The sequence below is a fragment of the Mycteria americana genome, chromosome 6 (genome assembly GCF_035582795.1).
Source record: "Mycteria americana isolate JAX WOST 10 ecotype Jacksonville Zoo and Gardens chromosome 6, USCA_MyAme_1.0, whole genome shotgun sequence".
NCBI lineage: Eukaryota > Metazoa > Chordata > Aves > Ciconiiformes > Ciconiidae > Mycteria > Mycteria americana.
Window position 1 is genome coordinate 21,240,319 of NC_134370.1, and position 27,832 is coordinate 21,268,150.

General features: G+C 42.0%; 2 protein-coding genes across 4 annotated transcripts in view; one reads left to right on the forward strand and one right to left on the reverse strand.

The window, feature by feature from the left end:
• The window catches only part of C6H10orf71 (chromosome 6 C10orf71 homolog), a 99,943-nt gene that overhangs the window by 51,270 nt on the left and 20,841 nt on the right, over positions 1-27,832 (reverse strand). Inside the window, exon 1 of one of the 3 annotated variants that reach the window (XM_075504922.1) lies at positions 19,230-19,252. The exons of the other annotated variants lie outside the window; for them this stretch is intronic. The gene's annotated coding sequence lies outside the window, so the exon portion shown is untranslated. Of the gene's footprint in view, positions 1-19,229; positions 19,253-27,832 lie in introns of those variants that run through there. 3 annotated transcript variants of the gene reach the window in all.
• TMEM273 (transmembrane protein 273) lies at positions 4,202-27,113 on the forward strand. Its single transcript, XM_075504925.1, has 6 exons — positions 4,202-4,300; positions 9,752-9,802; positions 10,656-10,766; positions 12,969-12,993; positions 25,893-25,919; positions 26,622-27,113. Exons 1-6 carry the CDS (start codon positions 4,246-4,248, stop codon positions 26,665-26,667), a joined length of 315 nt encoding a protein of 104 aa, XP_075361040.1. The 5' UTR covers positions 4,202-4,245; the 3' UTR covers positions 26,668-27,113.

The following is a 27,832-nucleotide window of genomic DNA, read 5'->3' on the forward strand; positions in this document are numbered from 1 at the left end:
TAGTATTCCTTAATGTTGAGGGAAGAAGGCGCTAAATAACTGGTGCAGGCGTGTTTTCCTTTGTTAACACACCCGACATCTGTGATTCTGCTGCTTGCTGCGATGTGGAATCCCTCCCAGTTGTCCCAGCAGCTCAGAATCCTGACAGAGGAGGAGGTGGAGAAAATAGCAAAGGAAGAGCAGCTGTGAGTTTTCAAACATAGTTTCCATTTGTTCTGGATGCCCATAGCGAAAGAACCTTGATTTTTGGCAGTAACCAGCCTGAACATGTTTTCTTCAATTTGTTCTGTGATGTGACGTGACATGTTAATGGAAGGCAGCACATCCACGCACACCAGACTGCCCTGAGGTTGCCTAATCTCCATCAATATCCATCAAGCCAAGTGCACAAAAACTTCCAGTCTTTTCCTAAGAATCTTTTTCGATCAGACTCCAAGACTTACTTCGCCACACTCTGAAAGCAGATTTCAAGCCTGAGGACTGGATTTGTGTGATAATGAGTTCTCATCGAGAGCTGTTAATGAAACAAAGGAAATGGCCCCTTGGATCAGAACAATGAACCATTTCACCCCATGCCTGCCTGCAGTGGCCAAAATAGAGGATGCTAGCAATGGTTACACATAGGTCAGTCAGTAACAGAACATCCTGGTCAGCCTGGAGGTTTCTTTTTGACTTCTTACTTTGGGACTGACATGCATCCCATTGCATTGGCGTTTCCTCTTTCTTTTCAAATAGGTTGGACTGCCATTATTTAAAGAGCATATTTTTTTCTGGTTTTTTTTTCCTGCTGAAATTCTTCATTTCATGTTTGTTTTCTCTCCCCTTGCTCATTTCTGTGAGATTCTTTAATTCATGCTATCTATGGCTCTGTTGTGGTTCCTTATATTGTTGCCATGCTGAAAGTAATCCGAATTTTCTCCTCTCTATCTAACACCTCAATTTGTTACATGCTTTTGCTTTAAGGACCTAGTCTCACAAAATTGTGTGGCTAGTCCTGGTTCGATGGACCAGGGTTAATGAACCCTAATGAAAAAAGAGGCACTGTTATGTGGGCTTTGGAGAATGTGCTCCTAAATGCCCAAATCCCTTTTTTAGTTAAGCAGTATAAATCAGGCCATCTCCACAAACACAAACCATGTTACACCACTTAAAACAAAAAGGGAACAAGCACTTGCATATCTAGTCCCTCATAATCTTCTAAGAGGATCTCCATTCTGAACCCACTACAACTATCCTGGCACCCCACACAATCATAAGCTGCGGCACTGGTCTTCGCTTTGTCCTGTTTAGTGCAGTTTGATTCCATTTTTTTTGCACATGGGATGAATTCCACAGAGAATCAAAGTTTGCCAAAAGGACAGATTTCTTTTGAACCTCGGACGGAAGAGAAGGAACAGCATTTTAGTGTGCTTCTAATTACAGCCACCATGTCAGTTCATATGTGTAGCAATAAAAATAACCATAAACCTACCTAATCACTAAAGTAAGGCAAACAACTCCTCTCTGTATCATCATACACAGGTACTGGAGTTGCTAATAAACCAGGAAGAGCACTGAGGCACTGGAGGAGCATCTTTCCTATCTCCACAGTTTCTTAAACAACTTTAGAGGCATATTTTTATTAAGTATATGCAAGGCAGATGATCTTAAACCTCAAAAAGAGTCTGTATAATAATTGTGTGCTCTTCTAATGCTCTCCAAAGACCTATTCAGAGTCCATTCTGAAAGACAATAATATATCAAGAACTTCTGCAAACTTCCTCCTAATGAACACATGCCAATTTGAGACCAAGAATTCTGGCCTCAGAGGACAAAATAACCACTGCTCTTAGTCTCTGGGTGTTTTGCTACTTTATTTCAGAGTGATTCAAAATCTAATTAAATTTCTAAACTCTAATGAAATTACAGAAGAAAAATCATTTAGGATTATATTATATACAATTACTCACAGCTGAAAATTACAGTTAGCCTCTTTCACCAGGATAGGGTCTCCTGAGAAATCCTTGTTATTCATATAACATATAAATCTGACATTACTCCCACTATTTACAGGTCGAAGGTAAAAGCAGAATTAATTAAACATATATATCCTGCCCAGTGGCCAGATGGTGGAGAGTGGATAATAGAGGGAAGGCTGATAATGATGACTATGCTTGAAACCACATTTCCCAGTTTGGTCAAGAATCAGAATAAACCCACTACAAAGCAGGATTTTATTAAGCCTGGCTTATTCTGATCAGTGTTTTTCCTCACTGGAGGTATGCTGTGAATGAGAGTAGTGAAGCAAACGTAGTCAGAAGTCCTCAGTCAGCTATCTGAGCTATCTGAAGCATTTTGTGGAGAAGTAGCAACAGAATAAACCAAGCAGCTTTAGAGAGTTCAGCCAAATACTCAGATGTTTAGTTGCTTCGCTGAAATACGAGAGTACTCTGAGACCACTGACTTGGACTAGAGGGGAGGGGGAAAAAAAGAGAGAGAGAGAGAGAATTTACATTCATGTTATTCCTTCCATAAGAAGTATGGAAACATTGGAGGTTTCTTGTGAGGATCCTGATATCTTTTCCCTCCAGCTGGTGCAGAGATTTTTGTTTGCTTGGTTTTGGTGTTTTCAGCTCTGATCCCAGAGAGAACCAGGAACAGCGGAAGAGCAAAAATGAGTTATACACACATGCATGTGTGCACACACACACACTCACAATGGGTCAAAGCATTAACAAATACTTTCTGTCACATCTAGCACAGTCAGTTCTACCTATGCTTCATACAGCAAAATAAGCCAGGAATTAAGGCCACCTCAGAGGGTACATGGGTCATCTTTACTTATATTTTTAGTGCCTCAAGGGTCTTACTTCTTGGCTAACACTGTGTTTTGCTTATCCCTCCACAAACACCTGGAAGTCATAAACACGATTTTTCACTCACAGCTTGTCGCAGCAACTAAACATTTGTGAACATCTTGCTCATTTGCAGTCATTTTTCCACCAAGGTGGCCATACGCATGCAGTCACCAGCATTCCTTACAGTCTACAATAGTCCCATTAAAAAGAGACTTCTGGAAGGAGGGCTTTACAACTATAATTTACTCAGCAAGACACGTGTTTCATCCAGCGTTAAGATGTGAGATTCTGCTAAGACCAGATTGCTCAGACATTCCTTCACCAACAGGAGGAAAAAGAAATACCCAGTAGGTTTTTTTTTTCTCTTAAAACGTCTCACTCAAGATGTGTTTCAGATTATTTCGATTGGAGTATATAAGCATCTACATGAGATGATAATACCAGACAGCAAAGGATTAATATGAAGCAGAAAGGCAAATCAAGAAGCAAGAGGTAAAAACAATACCGAGACCCTACAGAGTCCTTTGCTGCAAAAAAATGAGGCCCATGTTCTTGTGCCTTCCATCTCTGAAGGATGGACCTGAAATGAGTTGGGAGGAATGGGTTAACTTAGCAAAAAGCATTAATATTTACTTGTATGTTTTGCTGTCATTCAGTTTTGGAACAGGTTAACCTGTTTGAAAAGATGAATTTTCCTTAAGAGCAGAAAGATCTGTTTTTTCACTGTGGTTCAAAGAATAAGCTTGACTCCTATCAGAAGCATCATCTGCCCTTAAGTTCCTGCTTTTTAGTTCCTACTATGTCAAGACATTTTCCTAACGTAGAATTTCTTTTCCAGGAATTGGCTTGCAATGGTTTTGCAGCCGTAGTGAGTTTCTTCCACTCTGCTCCTGAAAAAGCTGATTATGAAAGAGAAGTGTTCAGCCAAGTGCTCCTCTCCTCAAAACATTATGATGGCATTCACGTTGAGCTAAAAAAAAAAAGCTGACAACATTGGGAGAGATTGCCTTAGAAGGTTCTCCTTCTAAGACAGAAAACCCACTCGCATCTCCATGGATTTAGAAGACTTCAGCAGAGACCAATTCACTGTCGTAGGACTTTTTCGATTTTGTAAAAATAAATGCAAGCATTTAATGGTCCCTTAGAGAGCAAAACAGCTGAACTAGGCTGTGACTGTTGGCTGTCCACCTTCTCAACAGAACATTTTCAAGTGGGGATTTTATTTACATGTTAAAGTTAAACCCAAAAAAGGGAACTTCTGTTTGCAAATATAACTACTCAGGATGTGACTGTAGTTTCCCAATATAGTCACATGACCTGCTTTAACTTTTTTGGTTTTTTAAAGCCACTGCAGAAGAGCTATATTCAGAACATTTGGGTGAAACCACTCTGTTGTCAAAACTTCACAATGACCTTACTAACAAGCTGGATATCAGTCCTAATGGCATTTCTTCTTCTCTTACGTAAGTGATCTATCATATTTCTTTTCCATCCTTTTTGAGAGCTTTTTTTTCCCCCTGAGCTTGGTGGGGTTATTTATTTCCCAGTCTAATTGTATGTATGTTGTTTAAAACTTTGTTGAGAACTCTGTTCCTTGGAGAAAGAACATTTGTTGAGACAGTTGGGTATTTTGCTGAGTTTTCTATCTAACATGTCCTAGATTGAGTGTTAAGGGGTCAGCTGTGCGCAATCCAGAAGACACCATGAAGTTAAATACCTGCATCTTCGCAGATGAGATGGCAGAGCTGCTGAGCATCCTGTTTGACACTGCATAGAAAGGAGTACTTTAGTAGAGTATAAGGAAAAAGTTGACCTGCGTGCTGCATGCTATCTGCAAGTCACTTTTGGTCTCTGTGACTCTCACTTACAGGACTTTGATGCTCCTGACTCAGGCTGCTTCTAACGCTTCCTGCCAGCCCAAAGCAGGGCTTTCTCATCCTCACAACTTGCCTCTTACTTCACAGTTACTCACCTCCACTTTGTGTAGAGAAGAAGTAAGGCTCATGGATAGGAAGTGTCAGCAGGTGTCATTTTAACATTGGGACTAATGTAGAGTAATGGGGAGGATGGAGCTGGCAGCAGCTACAAAGACAGAAGTTTACATGGGCCACTGTGGTCTCCGAGACGTTAGGTAGGCACCCTCTGGTGGCAAAAGCCTGATCTTTACCTAATGGACACCTCCCACACCACCCTACTTCATGCAGAAATTCACAGAAAATTATCATCTACCCTTGGGGAATCCCACAAGGGCAGTTTGCCTCACCTGAGGCATGCAGACCAGCTATTCCAGCTTGCATCCACTGGATATCCGCTCCTGCCTCAGCTCCTGCAAGCAAAGCTATCCATAGGTCTAGAGCAGTGCACTATCCTCTTGTCATCCTTCTCAGGGTATACACAGGAATTTGTCACTCTCACTATCCTTTTTTGTTGGCCTTTCAAGCCCTCTGCACTTTCTACAGATAATTCCAAGAGTCCAGACAAATGGAGACTGTCCACCACACAGGACATGCATAACTAACTGTTCTTATAGATGTGAAGAGAAAGTCAGCAACAATTGCTCCCTAGTTACTGACTAGTTATTGCTCAGCAAACAAATGGCATGAGTCTCATTAATACAGTAGCATCTGCCTAGAGCAAAGAGATGCAGATTCAAGAGCAGCAGGACATGTTCTACAGCAATAGGCATTTCTCAATAGATACAAAGAAAATGCATTAATATGCTCCCAAGGAAAGGTGCAGGCAATGGCAAATCCATAGATCTTGGATAGAGGGGTGCCTGGCAAGGACCAGAGCTCAACAAATTCCTGTCTTCATGTAGGAGTGACTCCTGCCCTGATCTGTTACTACAGAAAAGGAATTTGCCTCCAATTTGAGGACCGAGGAAGGACCCCATTTGCCCGGATGCCAACAGTGCCTATCTTACAAAATTTACATGTAGCTGGGAATTTGCTACACTAAATACCAGCCAAAATACTTTTCTTTTTTTAATAATGGTTTTCAGGAATGATTTCCAGCAGGATCATTGCCTGTAACCTCTTTGTTGTCATGGGCATTCCTTATTTGACTCTGGAGTTGCTCAGACACCCATGTAAGCCATCCCTTTTTTCAACCCTACCTCTGGGTTTCCCAGATTCTTGCTTCCTTCCTCATTTGCTGCCTCAAAGATAAACGGCTCTGAACCCCTGGCTGCTGCAATGCCACAGGACCAAAGATAAATGGCACTGAACCCCTGGCTGCTGCAATGCCACAGGACCAAAGATAAATGGCACTGAACCCCTGGCTGCTGCAATGCCACAGGACCAGGCACTATCTGCTGCAATGAGGAGAAACCGGAGATGGTAGAGGAAGGGAGAAGAAAGTCACATGGAAGCAGTAGGCAACAAGCAAAGGGACTAAGGCAAGTGCTGTGCGCTGAGAAAGACAAGGCACATGTTGCTGTTTATCACTGCAGGTTATGGCTGGGAGTTGTTCACAATATGTCATAAGGTGGGGAAAGTTGAGCTGTTCCTGTTCCCTGACCTTCTGCCCAAATTGTGCTCTGCACCGCTTTGCTCACTGCGCTGACCTACGGGCAAGCCACTGTGTGAGCACAGTTACGTAGCAGAGGGCACAGGGAGAATAGGACGTCCCTCGGTGCAGCTCAGAAGCTGTTTTCTGCACAGCCCAGCTCTGTGCACAGCAGGTCTGAGGAGGGCTAAGCCTGCCCTGGGGTACACCGAGATCACAAATCAGGGGCTCCCAGCCCATTCACAGCTCAGTGTATTTATTTGCGGGTCCATCACCTGCTCAGTAGCTCTACCCTGGGTGAGAAAACCACACTGGCAGAGGACTGAAGTGGGCAACCAGAAGCAAAAGCTTCCTCAGCTGCATGCCTGGCTCCAGCATATGGAACCAAGCCCGGCTCCTCAGGCAGGCTGCCGCAGCAGATTCACTTACTCTTTCTCCATCGCCTCCCACCTCTAATGCAAGACCTGTCTAGTCTGCAGTCTCATCTCTGGGCTCTCTACCAATGACACACGCACAGAAACGTTCCCCCGCTGGCTGGAGACACAGCCCGTGCCTCTCACCAGCCTCCTGGTGCTGCCAGAGCCTCGGGGACACGTCTCTGTTATAGTGCCAATTGCACGCTACGCCTGAGCCGGGCACACCGGAGAAGGGAGAAAGAACCGTCGGCTGCTTTGAGACCCTTTGAAAAATTACCCACGAGTCACTCAAGTATAGATATCAAATTCATCTGCAAGGGTTTTCCACACAGAAGCAAATATTCTCCAAGTTCAGAGGGTTTGTTCAAGGCATGGGGGTTAGTCTAAATCCAGTATACAGAGAAAAGGGGTCAGAAAGCTAGCACCGGGACTAGCTTTCTAGGGCAGAACCTGAGGCATCATTTCTAACCTCTTTGTACCGGGAGGTTTGTGCACATCCCCAAAAGATCTAAACTAAAGATGTGATCTAGGTCAAACAGCAACACACGTGTATTTGACTTGGTCAATCCACTTCTTTCTACCTAAGGAGAAACTGAAACAAACAGAAGCTGGCTATCTAACACAGTCCTCAAAAGCAAACGGTATTTAAGCAGCATCCAGTAAATGATATTAAACCTTAATTAAAACCATATTGAAAGTATGAATTGAAAATGTTCTCTCTAGTCCTGTGCGTTTCCAGAGATTTCCCTCCCTCCCTTTTAAAAAAGAAACTAATAATTTAATCTCAATATATTAAACTGACCTACATAAAATATTCCATGTAAAATATTATTTCTGCCATAAAACACATAATCTGTCACTGGTTTAATTCCATTAGAAAGCATACATTAAGGTCTATGTATTATGATCATTAGGATAATAAAAGTAATACAATATCACTTTTATTATGTTTGAATTTAAAACATTCTTCATATCAGCACAAAGAATAATTAAGGAGATGGAAGAAAGGGGTTTTTTTTAAATTTATAATGAAATAAATTCACAGGCAAGAGCAAAGAGACTGGGTTTTAATCTGGAAAAGCAGGAGCTATGCTTTTTACACCCAATGTGTAGTCTTAGACTTCTTTTTTTTTTAAATTTCTTTTTCTTTGTAACTTTGATTTTGGTCATTCAGAATAGCTAGCTTTTGTAGTCATATCTGCAATTGGATTCCCCACCCCTCCCAACTCCCTTCTCTGAGTGTCATGGGGTTTTTGGAGAGAAAACATTTCTGCTTGTATAAAATAAGTTTCCAGACATTTTAATTATGAAGAAAAGTTTGGCAAAAAAGGACTTTCAGCTCAGAATTATAGCTCCCCAAATACGTTTGCTTTAAAACTCAAGATTTTTTTAAGCTCGTCTCCAGATTTTTGAAGCTTGGTTCATAATTTATGAAAATTTGGGATTAGAAATGTGATTAAGACCAGGAAATAAAAACAAATCTGTTGTGAGCCACCCAATATATCAGATTTTTCTGACATAACCGCGGAAGCCCCAGAGCCCACACTCAGCTCAAGAGAGAGTTTCAGCAGTCTGAAAAGCAGACTCAAGATGGATTTTTGTAAAGGTACCAAAATGGCTGGTTTTGGAGTGGGAGGACTATGCTTCAAGTTTAAAAGCAACCATATTTCTAGCATTCATTTTACTGGACAAGAAATGAAAGCACAGCTCCCCAAACCTCAAGAAGACAGAATTATTTCTCCACAAGAAGTGGAGGAGAGAAAGGAGAGGCGAGCTGGGACTTAGGATGTTGGACACCTTAGCAGTAGGAAAACTGGATGCATTTAAGACCTTAAAATCCCACTTGAGTTTCAGTCAGACAATACTCCCTCACAATTCCCCACTACAGTGGGGAATGCCTATGAAAAGATGATGTTGTGTGTAAAACAGCTATTCCCACCAGGTCCCACATGTACTGTCACCCAGACAGTGGATTGCCAAAGAGCAAGAGCTGTAGGAGAGGACTTCATGTTCTGCCTGAAGCCTGTACAGGAGACAGAAATTTCACAGCATGCTGTTTTAAAATGCAGGAGTCATATCTGCCTTTAAAGCCTTCTCATGCTCCAGTCACCTCATGCAGCTACACACCAATTACATCATTTGGAGCTACTTGAAAAGACTTTGGTGGAAATATCCTTGCATGCCCATCACTGAAAAAAAACATTTCAGTGTACATTTTGAGCAATTTCCTATAATAAGCAAGCAACATTAAAACTAAATATGACTTCTCTCCTTTTTCTTGACTTTTTTTTTTGTTTGGAAAATTTTGAATCTCTTTCCTTCAAAAAGTGTGTGGGAATGAATTGTTTTCTTCAAAGCCACTCCATTCTGAGGGCCTGCACTCTCCAAGCATCAGGCAGCACAGCTCACTGGCTTTATGGAAACGGGAAGGGCCGGCAGGGTGTCCTTTAGATGAACAGGGAACTTGGCATGGGGTTCTCTGAAAATGTTGCTTCCAGACCGTAACATTTTCTTGCAAGAGGAAAAGACTCTCTTCACTGCCATCAATAAATCACATTTTGAAGACTGGAACTACAGGCAGGACTGGGACTCGTTTTCTGGAGAGGGGTGCTGGGGTGTGCCATATCCTCTCCTGTTAGCATGTCTTAGTAGCTTTACTGCATCCATAATCTTTTTCTTGATTTATAGCAACTTGCATACAGCTCTCAGGTTTGCAGTGAGAAAACTCTAGAACAGAAACAGTGTTAAGACAACATGAAATTTTAAAATTGTATTTTCTATTCTGTCCTAAAACTGGCATGTGGCGGCCACATTCCTAAGATGTCCTCGTTAACTTGACTGATAACACTTCACTACTCCAGGAAGCCTTCGATCCTTTCTTAAGCTTTACCAGGATCAACTATTCCCTTAGAAATAGCCAGATACAACATTCTCCTTGAATACAGAGCATCCTCCTTGATATCCTAACAGGCTAAAATATTTCCATTTCAGATTTTTGGAGAGCAAAGGCCTATGCTTCTGGAAACTCAGAGGAGGAAATAGGTGAGTTCATGGTGAGATTTTCACTTCCAGACAGGAAGTTAGGGGCAAAGCAAATATAACAAAAATGAATGTGCTTAGAAGACTTTATGTGCTTTTTATGTCTAGAAGATAATCATCTGGTTGTGTGTTTGTACTTTGCTTAGCACAGCAGAGTCCTGCCATGCGACTGGGGCCTTTAAATGACTGTTTAGTAAATATAATGAGCATAGGGAGGAGAGAGCCTGGAACACAGGTCCTGAACACAGGCACCCTCCTGCCTGACAGATGAAGGTGGACCCTATGTACACACCGTGATTTAAAAAAAAAAAAAAAAAGAAAAAAAAAATCACAATGGGTTTCATAGTTTATACTTTAAAATTATCCTGCTTCCTCCAAGCAAAGACTTCTAGAGGCAGAGCAGTCAGGCAGGGCAGGAGGCTGGGTACTGGGAGGTGGAGATGAAGCTGTGCATGGGCAGCTATGGGAAGCAGGAATAAGAGTTTGGCAGGATGCAGTGTGGCAAGGGAGTGGGGATGGGGAATTTCATGTTGGAGGGGAAAGTAGAGCCCTAGCTCTAAAACTCAGCTGAGACCTGCACGCACCAAAAGCTAAAGTTGTTCATGATCATAAAACAGCATTGACTCCCTTAGCCACAGGTTCACGTGGTTTCATGATGTGCAGGGGGTTGAAAGAGTAGACTCTTCTCAGTTGCTTAGTCTGGCTCAGCATTATCAGCCCCTTCTGAAGAATAGATTTTTTTTTTTTTTTTAGAAATGCATTTAAACTTTGGAAACTTTGTGTCACATCTGAAACACAAAGACCGTATTTATTACTTAATGGTGTATACTCACTGGCTTGTTTTCAATTTTTGCAGATTTCACATATGTTATCATAGGAGTTACTCTGGGATTGTTTCTAGCAATCAGTTTTGTAGCTGTAATAATCTGCATGATCAAAAAACAAATGATTGACAATGTCTTTGGAGGTAAGAAAAAATACTCCTGATTTCTTATCCAGAGATCGAGATCTCCTTATGTTCTAATACAGCAGATCTGAGCTTCAGTGTTAGGAATTGTGTATGTACTACAGCTCTGGTTTCCCTTTGAAGAACTATTTTAAAAGTGTCTGAAGTGCTGGAGTCCCTAGAACTGCAGATTCACATTTCAGTATAACCAATTCTGCTCATGAGCCTTACAAGAGAAATAGAATTCACTTCAGGTTACTGCCTGGGTATCTTTTAGAACAATTAATTTTTAAAACAAAATTCTGTCTATTCAACATAAGTTAAAGAGCCTGTTGGATTTGCAGAATGGGCAACAAGCTTGCTCACACTTCCTAGCCAAAAATTACAATTTATTTCACTGATTCTGGACTTTTCCTTCAAATGTGATGGTCTGACTCTAAGATATGCAGTTTCCATCAGAGTACAGAGCAAAACTCTCTATAACTTTTCCACTGTGACTGGTTTTCAAGTTGCCACAGGAAAGCATGTTTTTCATCTGAAGCAGGCAAAAGCTCTTTGATCTAATACCATAACTGCTGATAGCAACAGCTCCTTTTGACTTTGGACCAGCAGTTTACAACCCATGGTTTTGGATTCAAATCCAAAATCTTAAAGTTAAGCTGAATAACGCTCATCATTTCAGTAGACAGAAGTCAGTGACAGGCAGAATTTGTTCCATGGGCCTCCCCAGAGGCAATGCAGGTCCATGGCCCTGCATGCTCTGCACAGAGCCTCTCTTACTTGACAGGACTCCAAAATGCTTCACAGAGCACTGTAGAGCAAATATTGTGATGATTTCTTCCACTGCTGAAATACAGCTGTCGTCTGTGGAATGAGGTAACAGCACACAGTAACACTCAACTGCAGTTAAGAGCTAGATATAAAAAAGCATAGCAAATACAATACCAACACGTAGGGGCAAATGAGGAAATGCGAAGCCCTAACAAGCTGACCAGAACATCAGTATAAGCTGTTCTTTTTTTTTTTTTTTTTTTTCCCCCCAAAAGAATCCTGGGACTTTGCTAGGGCAAACCTTTGCAACCTAGGTCTTGCTGGTCAAGAGAGGTCTGTACTCTTAGTAGCACATGAAAATTTGCCTTGGAAGGAAACCATAGCAGAAATGGAAGCAGTGAGGCAATCTCATGAAACATGCAGGGAAATAATCCTTACTGAAAGAAGAGGGAATATAATAAATGAGTTTGGGGACTGAAAGCATTGCTCTCTCTATGGCATCTCCATAGTGAATTTCTAAAAGCACCTTTGCAGCTCTGGTGGCATGCAAAGTGCCAGCTCTCGCAGTCCACTTTTAAAACCAAAGAAATTCTCATAAATGTAGCCAGTTTCCACCACAAAAATGAACAGCCATTAAACAAGGAAAATGCAGTGAGAGAACTCAGTAGGGTTGCTACAGCACAGGACTAGGAGCTGCTTGTCCATCCACTGTATCCAGAAACATCTGCTTCTGTGGCCAGATCTTTGCATTAACCTTCACACGACAAATGAGAGGTAATTTCCCAGCATCCAGAACTGCCTAATCTTATTAAGTCAGCAGTGAGCAGTCACAGACTTTTGTTTAGTAAAACGGAGAGCAGAGTGGTCTTAACTATTAAGCTTGGAGTGAAGTAGACTGAGCTCTCTGGGCCCAGTACTGCTACAGTGAGCTCAGCCTGCCAGTCACGACCTGATTCCATCCTATTTACAGTAAACACTGGTCTTTTAAAGGATAATTTTGCAAGCAGACTCCCCAGGTACCCCATGAGGATGCCAATGACAATGTAATGCCACTTCCTGAAAGACAAATGGCTGATGCTTTCTTTATTCACTACATAGCAGGCCTAAAGGGAAACTGCGTCTGCCTCGTTCTCATCAAGCATCTGCCCTCAAAGTTGTTTCTCATGACACTCTGGGGATGCGCTACGATCAAACTCAAAATAACCAAAATATTAGCAAAGATACAGCTCTGAGAAAATTGACACGAGCTATTCCAGCTGGAATAATCAAGAAGGGCTTTTGGAAGGTTGCATGACGCTACTAATATCAAAGAGTTTTGCCTCAGAATGATGGCTGGATCTTTACCAGCTGTAACGATGTTCTCCTGGTTGCATCCTCACAACTTCTGAGCAGGCCTATCACCACTCTGTTCCCGGTTTCTTAACTAATCACGTTCTCCTGTTCTCTCTTTAGAGTCAGATGGCAAAATGGATAGAAGGTAAGAATCATTGCCGAATGCGTTTTCTGAGGCGGTATGATAGCCAAATTGTAATGTTTTAACTCCTCTCTCTCTTTATGCATGATGCTTCCCCACAACTGCGGTTTGAATGATAACACATAACACACATGTAAGCCCCTAGAGGACCATGATACGCAGTGTATCTAGTGGATCTGTGTGGAAAAAGGAAATTCCTTGTAACAGAATTTTGACTTTTCAGAAATAGGAAAGAAATCCCAGCAGACTGAGATTCTTTTTAAAAAGAAAATCCTTCAAGCGCTTTTGATTAAGCCTTTTTTTTTTTGTTTCTACTATGTATTATAATACTCATTTAAAAAAAGCATTTTTAAGGGGTGAAAGCCAAAGGCCTTGTTTCAAAAGTGCTGAAGTTGGATGGTTTTTGACATTGCTAGAACTTTTCCACATTTTTTCTGAAACAAAGTTTTTACTGTATTGTCATATATTCACAAGTCCTTTAGATTAAAAAAAAAAGAAAAGAAAAAAGGAAAAAGAAAAAGATGTAAACCAGGGTAAGTGGCTCCATCACAAATTTCCCAGTTACTGTGTCTAGATCTCAGTTCTGAGCACTCCCTTCGCTCCAGGCTCTTACAGGTCAAGTTCATGCAGTGATCATCCCTGCTGGAGGGGATTCATTTTTGCCCTTCACCTTCCTCCCCGCCATCCAGAAATGACAAGACCATTTTAGGTTTTGAGCACCTGATGGCTTCACAGGCAGAAGAGGCAGTGCTAGACTCCTTAGGCAATGGCCGCTCCTCATCTCCTCCAAGGACAGGCAATAGGGTAGAGAGGTACAGGAGTAGGGACTCTGGACTGCAAGTTGTCTGTTGGCTCATGGTAATCTACAGATGTGGACACTTTTTTCTGTCCCTTTGAGACATTTTATAAGTGACTAAAAAACCCTCAAACATTAATTAATCAGTATTCTTATGAACTGAAGGCAACAGCTGTACTCGATAACCTAAGAAATGGCTTTTGGCCTCTCTCAGAGAGCTGAATAGAAGGATGTCCCCATCACAGTCCTTCCTCATAAATACAGCACAGCATATGTAAACACTCAGTTGAAGATCAAAGCAAGAGCACCCCTTGCACCAAGTACTTCAATGTTTTGCCTGTTCAACAGAGAAGGGCCCCAGCTGTGAAGCATCTGTTATTTCTCCAGGGAGACACTTCCCCAACCTAAGATGGCTAACTGCCACAAAACGTTTCTTTTCTAGTAACACACTATTCCCTTACAAGACACTGACAATTTCTGTGTATTAACCTAAAATAGATCAGGACTATTATATGGCCAGAAGAACAAACATAGGATGCCCAGTAAACTTTTTGGTGTATTAAGGACAGTATAGACAGAGCAATGAATGGGAAGGGTGTGAGAAAGAGCTAAGCCAAAACAGAAAAGCCAGAGACCAGAGTCAAGAGAAAAAGGAATAAAGGGAGCAGAGGGACAAAGGCAAGAAGAGACACAGAAGGCAGTAGATTTACTGCCTGGATGAAATGCAGACGGTATGATCTATTAACTGCTCCACATCGGACTTTTCTACCTCCCCTTGCTGTTTATTATGTGTGATTATTTTCCTTCAGAGACAGTCTGAACATCTATGATACAATCCTCTGATCTTTCTAGGTGAAGTGACTGACTTTGTCATGGCAGCAAAATTTAACATCTTTAATGATGACATTACATTGACCCTTTTCTTGACCATTCCTTGTCCCAGTCTACAAGCATTTGCTGAAAGGTAGAGTGAAGTTTCCAGTTTCATGTCAAAATTCTGGTCTTAAGGCTGGAACCGTGACACCATACACAAACTCTGCCTTAGAGCCACCAACACTGACCAGTGAGAGAAGCTGTAATTCCACAATGTTTGGGGGCAAAACTATATATGTTAAGGATGACTTTTTTTTGTTCAGTAGAAAACAACTAGTAATCCACCATCGCTTCTTAATCAGTTGTACTTTTCAATTCTACTGTGGCAGTGAGTAATTTACTAACAAATCTTTGTTCTTATTCACTTCAGGTCATCTAGGTATTACCCCTTGGTGGCTCATTAAGGGATTCTATAATGCAGGTGTTAATCTGAGGAAACAGTATAGCCTTCTACTGGTCTTGAGGAAACCTCTGACAGTAAAAATACTACCAGATCCATAGCAAACATTTTAAAATGCCCCTATAAACTAATCCTTAGTAGGATTAGTGAAATGCAGATATCCTCGAGACAGCATCAATTTTTAGCAAGGAAGTATATGTAGTGCTTTGTTTGATAAACAAAGCTCTATTTTTCCACATCTCAGACAGTTGATGCAGAACTAGCTTAGTTGCTTTTGCACCATCATTCTGCAACCCAAGCAATCTACTCACAGAAAATCGAAAGGAAATACAGCGTACAGGATTCAATGTACTTCTTCATCCTTCCTCCTAGCCTTCTTCAGGGTAGGGACTTTCCAAATGGTAGAGTTTGTGTTGACATTTTAAACTGGCCTATACCTAATGGGAATATCTTAAAGGTTGGAACTGGACCTTTATAGCACAAGTAATAGCTGTGGTATGTAATAGCCTTCTATAGGACTGTCACCCATGTTGGTCTCTCTTCATTGTAGGACCAAACTTGACCCAAAGAATGGGGTTATATGCCATGTTTGGGATTCCAACATTCTTCATCTAACTGGTTGAGGTTGTATATCTCTGAAAGGAGATGTATGGGAGGTAGCCACTCTTAACAACAGCAACCAAACGAAAACAAAGCCACCACAACTCCCCCCAGGTTATTTTATGAAAAGAGCATTGAAATATTATTCATGCTGAGTACTTGCACTGTAAGTGCAAGTATTAAAAATACCAAGGAGATTCCTCAAGAAAATCCAAGCTGTATGTTCATTTTTATCTTATTTATTTTTCCCCATAGGTCATAGGGATAGTTTCCCATTTATTCAGGTCACCAGAGAGACATGTGATAATTAGGTCTAAACTGATTTTAGCTACTTGTTTCAATTCCCTGGGGATTCTAATTCACAGCATTTTTAGCCCAGTGGCTAGTCCTGGAAAACTCTTTGATAAAGCAAAGTCCACTATCTGAAATCTCTTAGTTCTAGATTTACTCCAACCAATCATGCAGCCATCCTGAATCCCTCAGGGATACAGGCAACCTGAAACCCTCAGTGATAATCAAGACACCACCCCTTTAAGATCGGAGAGGAGAAGTGGCGTATCTTCTGCAGACAATTTCATTTTCTGCTTGACCAGTGATGATTATTAGAGTTTGTTTGGGAAAAAAACCTTAATCCAACTGATAGAGCACTCACAAAATTCACCTTCGGCCAAACCTTGTTTTAAATTTCACATCATTATTCCCACAAGCAGCTCAAGCCACTCAATAATTTCTCTCCCTAGCTGGGACATACTCTGAGTGCGTGTCACCCAGCACAATACTACCATAGCCGATGGAGTTGGTCAGCCTCGTACCAGTTGAAGGCCTTGATGAAGATCATCTTCTTTTATGCTAGAACCCTGATTAGCTGGTACTGAACCTAATCCAATACATTGCAAGAACAGGTTTCCACTAAAATCAGGAAGCATTCTGACGCGTCCTCCTTGATACTTTCCCAAATACTTAAAACAAGTATTTTTACACCCACGTGACACTGACAGCTCATTGTGAAATAATTAACAGCATTTACCACTTTATTTAGTCAGGTATATAACATTAAGATTTAAACAATCAGTTCACAATGGGATGTCCTTAAACTCAATGGGATATTTACTAGCACTTGAGAAGAGAAAGAGGCTTGAGGCAAGCTTCTGTCAGCTAACAAAACAGTAATTTAGATGTCAACTGACAATTATTTAATGTCCTCTTTTTTAATTAATAGCTCATGTCAGTTTCAAATGCCATCTTGGTGTAAGCTTGGTAAATTATAATGCCTAAAAATTTCATGCAAGTTTAATGTATTAATAAAAATGTCTGGGCACATTTAATGCTAGCAATATTTTGAGTTAACTACAGTGCATGGCAGTCAGATTTATTTTGACAGAAGGAGACAAAGAGACATACAGAGACAAGGAGAAGGATGGAGAGACAGAGAATGTTTACTAAAAAGGAAAAAGTACGTATTTTAAACCTGCTGCAATAGCAAAAAGGAATCTGTTGCCTCAACACAACCTGAGCAACAGCACACACCATGCCACTCACTGGGTTCTACAGGCCCCCATGTAAATCACTCAGCAGGAGATCAGGTTTTAAATGCAATACACAAGTCGTTCTGATGTTCGATGGAGGAGAGGAGGAGCTTGGGAGCTGCATCGGCCAAGTGCCAAGCATATCAGTGATTTTCTTTTGCTACCCAAAGCAGCATCTAGATGTTCTCTTGTATTTTCCCACTTGACTTCTTCTAAGGGACCGAATTCTCTTTCCTTTGCTAGACTATGCTTGGGAAACACAAGGTACTCTTGAGAATCAGACCATTCTTTAGGCAAATGGAGGAGGGCTTGGAATGTTATCGCACCCTTGAAAGCCTCCAGTCTCCTCACTGTTTAACTCGAAAAACAGCGCCATGGACTACATAGGAGGCGAAATTGTCCACTTGGAAAATATAAACATCAGAAACGGATGGCATGGCAAAGACTAGGTTTGGGCAATCGTATGCAAGTTTGAATGCTGAGCTGCAGTTTCTTCCAACTGGCAGAACTGTCTCAGCTTAACCATTTAAGCCAAGAGCCTTTTTCCTAGCATTTCGTCATGTTCAGGTCTGTAGCCAGCTGCACTGACAGGCACAGATAGTGAACAGGAGCTGATCTAACAATTTCATATCCTTCAAACAGGTTTAAAGTCAGATAGAAAAAAAAAAATCTCCTGTTTTGGAGAGGAGACCAGTTCTTTCTGATCTAAATAGTCCAAACTGCTCTGTAGTACTGTGAATTGCAGAATGCATCATTGACCAAACAGGAAGCCAACTGAGTAGGCATGAGTCATACCACTGACACTCTCAGCTGCAAATGAGAGACACAACCTGTCTAATCACCAGAATCTGAGCTCACAAATAAACTTAACTGGAGACCTAGTTTTGATGGTAGGGTACTTGAGAAAGCCACAAGTGGGAGTCCTTTGGAAAATGGGCCCAAAATTTACAAACCAAAATCCATAAGTAAATACACATTGAAAGAAAAGAGACTTTGGCCTTGTCTGAACATGTCACTGGGAGAGTGGTGCACAAGGAAAGAGGATCAAGATCTAGAACACAGCTTGCACAGGACGCTGGGCATTGAAATGCATTGCAGCAACTCAGATACTGCATCAGCTATTCACATGTAACACTATACATTCAGTCTGCAGCCAGGGAGCGATACTATCTGACCTGCTCTACTATCCATTGAAATCATATCTGCTTAAGACGCAACCACATACTGCTGATCTACTATAGGCAAGTTCAATGGCAAAAGTACTTGAAACAGCATGATGCCAAAAATAAATCTGCAAAGGAATTATCTTTATCCAGTTCCTAATCAGAGTGACTAAGATGTCTTCTCCACAGAAGATTTTTATACAAAGAGAGCAGGAAACAAGGACTGGTACTGGTTGTTTTAAGCCATGCTACAGCAACTTTTGTGAATTTTACTTTTCAATGAAGTAATTCCCTCGTATGGAAATATGTCAGACTTGGAGACAGATGTTTTCTTTGCACTGACCTGAGTTTAAGAGGAAATTTTTCCCAGCAGAAAGGTGTATCACTTTTCAGCCTGGAGATACCTGGAATGAGGCCAGTTCATTCTCCACATTTCATTAAGCTGTGGCCTTCCTGCTAAGATCCCCATTAAAAGTTAACATAGGATTTGTTTGGACACCTTTGCAGAGGGAGATGAAATCAATGACTCATTACACAAAATATGTGGCCACTGAATTGTCTGTCACTACAAAGCACTAGCAAATATTGGCAACTGCAGATGAAGAAGCACACGTTTTCCCAGGCATAAGTCTATGTCTATCATGTCCCCAGGAGATGGGCACTATAGCATCCCATCTTTACCTGCAAGACTACAGTCTCCACCTTCCAAGTTTCCTACTGCTTAAGCATGCTCCCTCAGTTGCTTCCAGCTGTCTCTTATCTTTCTGATTCACCTCTTCCAACGCATGGGATGCAAGTAAGAAATACAGGCATAGGAAAGGAATTTGTTAAGCACAGTCACTGGTATTCTGAGGAAAGCATTGAAGTGTTACCAATCTTACCAGAAGAGCAAGTGTTGGTATGGAATGGTTTGAAAAGGTGAGCTGGCTTAGCCTTTCACGCAGAATCCCAGCTGCTTGGCTTCTTCCCAGACTGGCCTTCGGACATGTAACAATGAAGAATCCTGATTTTCAAAAAGTGCTTTTTCCTGTAAATGTAATATATGACTCTGCCTACCATTCACTCAAACTGCAACTGACTCAAATTGTAAATCAAACTGCAACTGACTCACTAGCCTTGCAAAGAAGAAAAAAAGAAAAAAAAAAAAAAAGAAAGAAATTTTAAAAAATCCTGTGACTTATGAAATGGAAGAGTTATCAGAAGCCATTCAAAACCACTGGCACTTGATGAGTCTCTCATGGGCAGTCCTTCCTGAGATGTCTCATATTTCTGCATTAGCAGAACAGTGCCTGGAACAGACCAAATCCTCCAAGATGCTTTTCAACAGCAAACATTAAAAAAAAAAAAAAAGAGCTTCAGCCGTCAGAAACTAGAGCTGACAGAAAGACACCTGGCAGAAGGCAGCTCACACTGCACCACGGGTGGGCCTCCCTGGCACAACAATCACTTCATATAGTCCCACAAAAAGACACCCCACTGGATCTGCCCCAGCCCACCAGTTACCTCCCTTTCCCCACTCAACTCAGTTTTGCCCTTGCGTGCAGCCATGGCATTCCTGCCATAGAAAGAAAGCATTGAAAAAGTGCAAGGTTTAGCAGAGGGATATGGGAAAGCAGAGAAGAAAAAGCACTGGAGAACATACCAAAAAGCTTCAAACCCTATCCAGCTTTCACCTGCCTATGACCATCGCTGTAGCTGATGGAAATGGCAGAGGTCTGTTGCCTTCTAGTCCATATATTCTCCCATCTCCATCCTGGTTATCTTTCCCAGTGCCCACTGGGCTTTCTTCACCCCTCGTCTGTAGCCTGCAGGTGTCTGTTTCTTCCCATGTGGAGGACTGGAAATGGCAGTGCTTATACAATACAAAGTATGCCACAGCTCCCCCCATACCTTGCAGACCACTGCTCTTGGACAGACTGACTGCATCCTGGTCCTTGCTTTGGGCTGAGTGCACCCTTTGGCCTTGAGTCTTCATCTTCCACAGTTCCATTCCCATGTGCCCCAAGTATCTTCTGGACTTGTGGAGGAGGCAAAAATGAATTTCAGTGCTACAGTTCCTCCTTACAGGAGCAGTGACCCATTCAAAGTAGCCTTCTCATGCATGGTCATAAAGCATCTTGCAACAACAGAAGTGAAATATCAAAGGGAAAAAATTAGCCGTACCCTATGTGCACCCCTGTTCTCTCTAAATCCCCAGTAATCCAGACAACTTCCTGGATTTCTTCAGTAATCCTCAGAGCCACTGAGTTTCCTGCATCTGTCTTTGTTCTCCTAAAACAAGCCTCTCTCTTCTTTTCCTCTCCCAGGAATATTCCTCTTAAACTATGACGGTCAGTGCCATCTTCTTGGATCTGGAGAAAATCAGTCATGTAGGCTCAGCAGAATCTTTGACACCTCTGGGGTCAAAGACTTGAAAGTTTTCTCTTAACATCCCTCAGCTACATCCTAAGCTGTTCTTTCACTTGCCACTCTTTTTTTTTTCCCAAGCAGCTCTTTCACAAGATCTTTCACTCTGCCAACTAATATATTGTACAAACAGCCCAATCATCAGGTCAACATAAAGTTTTCATAAGTTGTTAGAGGTTTACAAATAAGGAAAAACAGAGCCAGCAAAGACACTTAGCCTCCTCCATGATCTAAATAAGCCTTGCAAAATCAATCAAAAATGATTCCTTTGTGCTCTGCCTCCTCCATGATCTAAACAAGCCTTGCAAAATCAATAAAAAATGATTCTTCTGTGCTCTGCTTTGACTACAGAGCCTCCCTTCACATTGCCACCATGGCCAAATATCAGTAGTGAACAACTATCAGGCAAATGGGAGTGGAAGACAACTTGGAGGGCTACAGTCCTCTTAGGCAGAAGTGCATTTGCACTTCACTAAGGAGCAGACACCACCTGCGCAAGATGAGTCTGGCCCTGCTGATACACCAGAGCGGGTCTGCTGTAGGGATTAGTGGGTGGCTGATAGACTGAAGGCTGTATTCACTGCCTTAGGTTTTCTTGGTATGCATCCTCGGAAGGGAGTTTAATGAAAAATATTTGAAAGCTGCACAAATGCCGTAATAATGCATGCTATTGCAAATAAACATAAGTATGAACAGAGATGGCCTAAACAACTCCATCTGTGTTTCTGTAAATGTTAAAAACCGAGCAAATGAACTCAGCAGAAATGGTTGTCTCAACTCCTTGCACATATACACTTGCAGAAACAAAATGTAAATACCCATTCTGTGTTGAGGCAATGGTCACCAGTGACTAGAGCAATAAACTGGCTTTTCTACTTGGTTCCATCACTGTCCTGGCTAGCTGAACTTGTTCTTCTGAACAACCTTGGACAAGTTACTTTGGCTCAGGTTACCCTTTCCATAAAATGAAATTAATCTTTATATCATACACTTCAAAACCAAGGACACTAAGCTTTGCACTGTGCTGGGGACACCAGGCTTTAAAAAACAGCACTAAGACACTCTGTAGGCACTTTCAGGCTCTCAGGTCCTCTTAGCACCATTCCTTAATGGAGGGAATACTTCATATACAGACACATATGCACACAGACACAGTTTTATATATATATAAACACGTACAGCCCAGACTGTTAGGGTGAGATTAATTCATTAAACCCCTTTCCAGGATACAGCATACTTCAATGATGCCAGCTACCAGTCTGACGGGCAGAGTCACACTTTGGCTATTTTTTGCTCCTCCCTGGCCACTCTCCACATTCCCTGGGAGAGCATCTGGCCCAGGATGCCTGTGCTCCCTTCAGATCTGGGGGCTGCATTTGCGGTTGACCTTTTCACAGCTGCCAAACAGAGAGGAATCCTTACTCCTTCCTACCCCTCTGCACAACTGTTTGAGGCTAGTCTTGAATAGCTCTAAATAATTTGATTGTAAGAGTTGGTCCCAAACGTGCTGAGTCAGGAGAATGCTTTCCTGGTAATACTCAGACACCTGTCAGAGGCAATTCCTTCCACAGCCATCGTGGTCTTTGCTGGCAAACTTGCTGGTGCCACTGATTCCAGCAATAAATGAGTAACGACCTTTCCCCGGAGCTGCTGCGAGTCTGGATAAAAAAAATCAGAAATGTTTCTGGAAGAGTACCCTCTTCACTCCTGTCAACAGACAACCAGGGTAACTCAAATATTAGATGCCACCGAGCAGAGAGCCTCCTGCTCCCAGGCAGTGCCCATCTGCCATCCAGACTGAGTAGTTTTATGTTGCCGAGGGCCTGTCAGAGAGGTGACAGCATGGGATTAGCTAGGAATGAAAGCAGCTATCATAGCTAAAGGACAGCTTAAAAACAAAACAAAACAAAACATAACAAGGCCTCCTGAAGCAAGAGACTCAGAGTGCCACAGGTCTTAGCCAGAAAAGAACAGTATCAAATCAGAGCTCCTGCTTATTCCAACTGACAGAATTTCCTGTGTCCCACTGAATTTCTGGACAATTTCACACTAAACATATGAAAAAGGAGTCATTAATTTCACATGGACTCCTAGGAGCCTTTTTTCAGTGACTCCTGAGAAAATAAGATTATTTATAGATCCTTTTTTAAGATCATGCATATAGTCTTCAGATCATTTTGTTTCAGTTCCCTGATCTCTTACTCTCCAAGAGTTCTGCCTTGAAGGACCTGTACTAGGTATCAGCAAAACTAAGTTTGTTTTTCTTCTGGTTGTTGCTTATAACCACCCACCTCCATATTGCATATGCACTTTACAGCCTGGTATCAGAGAACAAATAGCAAGCTGAAAGAAAGGAGCAAGTATCGCACAAAGTGATGCTGACTTCTGCCTGGTAGGCTGCAAATGTTTGGGGATCCATGGAGTATTTCTCATGGTTCACAGAAGTTTATGGGCCTAAAGGCTTTCCATATGGGTTTAAATTGGGCTTAAAGACACTTCACAGAGGCCCACAGCTTCAATGGAAAATTTGTACGGACTTGTAAATGGAAAAAGACAGAAAACCACTGGCTGAAAAGTAACTAGGTTATTTTTTGTGCATTAAAAACAACACCTGGACCACTTCCAAATCTGATTTACTACATAGACACTGAAATGCAAGTGCTGAAGAGTAACTGCCCCTTTAGGTGGAAATGCTTTTTTTAAAGTGTTTGTGAACTGGTTCCTTTGAGTGAGCTTCCACGACTTCCTGGAGGAGAGCAAAGCGTGGGACTGACGGAGCGTCCCACCTCCAGAAACAGTCCTGCTCCGCTTCCCCCTCCCTCCCAGCACAGCCGCATGTTCTGGTCAGGCAGTCATGCATCTCCACTGCCTCAGGGAACTGGCCCTGCCAAAAATCTATGCAGTATAACACAAAAGTAATTTTCAGAGAGATCAGGCTGTTCAAAGACATCCGGCACAAGGGAAGTAGTGAAATATTACAGCCGAGGTGCTGGGGAAGGCTGAACCATCCTTTCCTGTAGCAACTGGCATGGTCAACAGTGGGAAGGCTGCCTGAGAGCATCAGCAAGAAAGCCACTCTCTTTAGGTGACTAACTGATTACATTGGGCTACATGGAGAAGAGCATGGGCCTCCCAGCCAGTCTCTGCTTTACTCTTTTTGTACGCAGAGAATTGAGTTACTTAGGATTAGGCCACAGGTAGGCAATCACTTAGGAACGGTGCTGAAAGACAGTGCCCTTCCCAGCAGTTCCCTGCTACTTTCTTCTCCTCCGACACAGGCAGGGGAAGGGATCAAGTGAGCATCTCTGGACCTAATCCATTGCTGATTCACCCCAGTTAGCTCAAATCACCTTGCACTGGCCTTGTTCTGCATTAATCTGTTGTCATAGTCAGAAGAAGAGGGGAAAATTGTTGGTTTTTTTAATGGCTACAGTTTCAGACAGGCAGGAATTTGTGTAACTTAGTTCACATGCTTAAATCTGTGTTATTTTGTGTGAAGAAATTTTGACAAGTTCATAAGCGCAGCCCATATCAGGTCCCCTGATTATGTTTTGAGATGCCTCTCCTTTCTGGGAAAGGGCTTCCACAAGCTGCTTGGAACAAGCTGAAAAATACTGCTGCATAACTGTGACATCCTGTGTAACATCAGAGCTGTGTCACTAAAAGAAATTCCTCGTGTGTACGAAGTGCCAGAGTGGTGCAGGCAAAGGAGGGTGTCCTGGTTTCAGCTGAGATAGAGTTAATTTTCTTTATGGTGGCTGGTATGGGGCTATGTTTTGGATTTGTGCTGAGGACAGTGTTGATAATACAGAGATGTTTTAGTTGCTGCTGCACTAGTCAAGGACTTTTCAGATTCCCGTGCTCTGCCAGGTGCAGAAGAAGCTGGGAGGGGACACAGCCAGGACAGTTGATCCAAACTGACCAAAGGGCTATTCCATACCACATGACATCATGCTCAGTATATAAAGCTGGGGAAGAAGAAGGAAGGGGGGACATTTGGAGTGATGGCGTTTGTCTTCCCGAGTAACCATTACACGTGATGGAGCCCTGATTTCCTGGAGATGGCTGAACACCTGCCTGCCCATGGGAAGGAGTGAATGAATTCCTTGCTTTGCTTCGCTTGCGTGCACGGCTTTTGCTTTACCTGTTAAACTGTTTTTATCTCAACCCTCAAGTTTTCTTACTTTTGCTCTTCCGATTCTCTCCCCCATCCCACCGAGGGGGAGTGAGCGAGCGGCTGCATGGTGCTTAGTTGCTGGCTGGGGCTAAACCACGACAGAGGGCTGAGACAACCCCCAGGTACCTCCCGTGTGGTCACCAGGCTGCAGGCAAGCAGGCAGGCACTGGCTAGGTGCTGGCGAGTTTCCCTCCTTGCACTTCAGCAGACACCTTCTCTGCATGCCCTGGAAGCTCCCCAAGGGCTGTGCAAAGCAGGCAGCAGGGGAACTCAGCTGTGAAAGCGCTGCAGGACAAGATGCTGCCGCCTTATAGAGCTATGCTAGCTCTCCCCAGTCCCAAACTGGAGAAAGAAATAAGGGAGGAAATGGAGCAGAGCAGAAAAAAATCCCTCCGATGCCAGCCGATAGACGCCTCACTATATGGTCTCCCGTGGACTGTACGCCCAGTTCAAACTACAAAGATGAGAATCAGGTCTTAACTCCTTCTTACAAACACTAACAGTTAGTGCAGTGAATTTCACACAAACAGAAAATTTCAGTACAGCTTTCTAAAAGACATGTGTGACAAAGTTTCTCTCAGAGAAGGAAAAAGACTGAGGCACATTACAAGAAGCATGTCCCTGCCTGTCAAATCTCCTGTGAGTTCTTTCTTTAGCAAAGTCACCAGAAAACGCTTAAGTAGTATTGAAGGAAAGGGACTACGATGAATATCATCTCCCAGTGGAGTCATGAGATCTAATATAAACAAGTTGAGGGCTGCAAGGCAAGGGAAGGTCTTATTTCCAAGCACTGACACTAGATGGAGTAAAACTGAATAAAAAATTAAGAGCAGTGAAGAAAAGAGAAAGGAAGAAGTGTTCCTGCATTTCCCCAACTCCTAATGTGTTGCTTCTTTGAATGCTCATCTTTGATTACTGCTCTGAAAGCCACAATTCATATCTCATTCTCTATACTTTGCAGGTCAAATATGGGATCAAGCCAAAACAGGTATGTTCTGGGGGAAGGGGGAGTCTGGTGGAGCAGGGAGGTGAAGTGACAGTACTAGGCAGACACACAGAACTTGTAAAGGCATATCCACCCAGGTAAAGGGAAAGGTCGCACAGCAATAAAGGCTGTGGGGTTACCTTGAGTTCCTACTGACAGCCCAGATCTGCCAGGCGCTGTGCACGGCCTAAGGCAAGTAATTTAACTGCCTTGTCCTCCAGCTTCCCAGCTGTATACCTGGAATACCCGACGTAAGGCCCAGGCGTACTGCAAGGCTAGCTGCCCCCGCATTAGCAGGTACTCCACGGAGGAAGCTCTTGGAAAGACGCAGCCACAGTATGGATCCAGGAGCTGCTCAGCTGCTCCCCGTTCATGTGGCGAGGCAATACGAGGAAGCGGCCCAAATGACGATAATCCAGAGTCCGCAACGCGAGGAACAGTTCTTGAATTAACATTTGCTCTGTTAATTCACTTAGGAAAAACAGATACCTCTAAAGATACAAATAAACATCTAGGAAAATAACAGTTAAGTGGGAGGAACTTCATGAATGTAATTCCAGCAGCTCCATTAATAATTTTCTAGAATTCCTGTGATTTTTATCTGGGTATCTCCCAGCTCAGCTTTTACAATGATGCTATGGATCATCCCAGGTAAAACCAAAGCCAGAAAGTTACTGTTAACCTCTGATGTTTCTTTCTTTTCAGAGACGACATCAATGTACTAGGAAAACAAAGTACAAATGATCAATAATCCTTTTACAATCAACAGTTACCCGGTCTGAGGATCAATAGAAGTCTCTTGTGCGCAGGCAGGAACCTCACCAATGCCAATTCCTTTCTTTGTTCTTTAATTGAAAGACTGATTGATTGATTACAGGAAGAGCTTATAGTGCATGCTAACTTCAATCACCTGCGCACAAAAAGCCTGCAATCCGCAACAGCATGTATACGAAGGAAACGTATGAGGAAAATAAAATACATGATCTCTGCTCATTAATAGATCCTGTTTAGTCTGTGATAAGTATATGATTGATTTCGAAAACCAATTAAATACAGGGTAATCAAAAAGATAGCAATACATTTCAGCAGCAGAATTCATGGTCACACCCATATTTCAAGTTAGGTAAATAATGACTGAAGTAACTTTAAAAATCATTATTTTGAGTTTGAAATAAAACAAGGCTTCTCAAGTTTTTCAGGAAATCAATTTCGTTCACACTAAAGTTGTATCTTTTTTTTAGCTTTAGGACTGACGGTTTTTGTTTAACTGTTGGTGGTAATGCTAATTTCAGCCATTTTAAATGTATTACGGTCATTTAAAATGAAAAATTCCTTTTTGAAATAATGTTTTTCATGTTTCATTTTTAGAACATTGAAATGAAAACAGTTTTGTATACTCAGAAAAAAAGTTTCTGGACATCTAAACCAAAACATTTCACATCAACATTCTATAAACAAGCTAATCTGACATTTCCAAAATTCACCCATCCCTATTTTTTTAGTATAAAACAATGAACTAAGTTCAGTCAGAATTTGTGAATAATTTCAGTCTCCCAGCCCCTTCATTCTTGTTCTAGTCTTATATATTCTGTTGAATTTGATTTCATAAAAATTGCTTTGCCTGGCTCCAATTACAAGCTTCTTACAGTGGGAGTGACAACAAGAAAAAATAGAGCTTTGTCTCAGAACATTTAGAATAGTTTAAATAATTTTAAATGGTTTAAACCAAAGTTATTTTGTAAACATAAGCTGTGATCCTGTGACTTTGGTCTTAGTTGAGAAAATAATGCTATGGATTCTATTCTGTTTGTTTAAATCCACTTCTTTCAAGAATGCTTTATTTATAACAGATATTGTCATCACAAGGTTCAAGAAAAGCAGGCAGATTTTTGTATTTCAAGCCAGGCTTTCCTTTC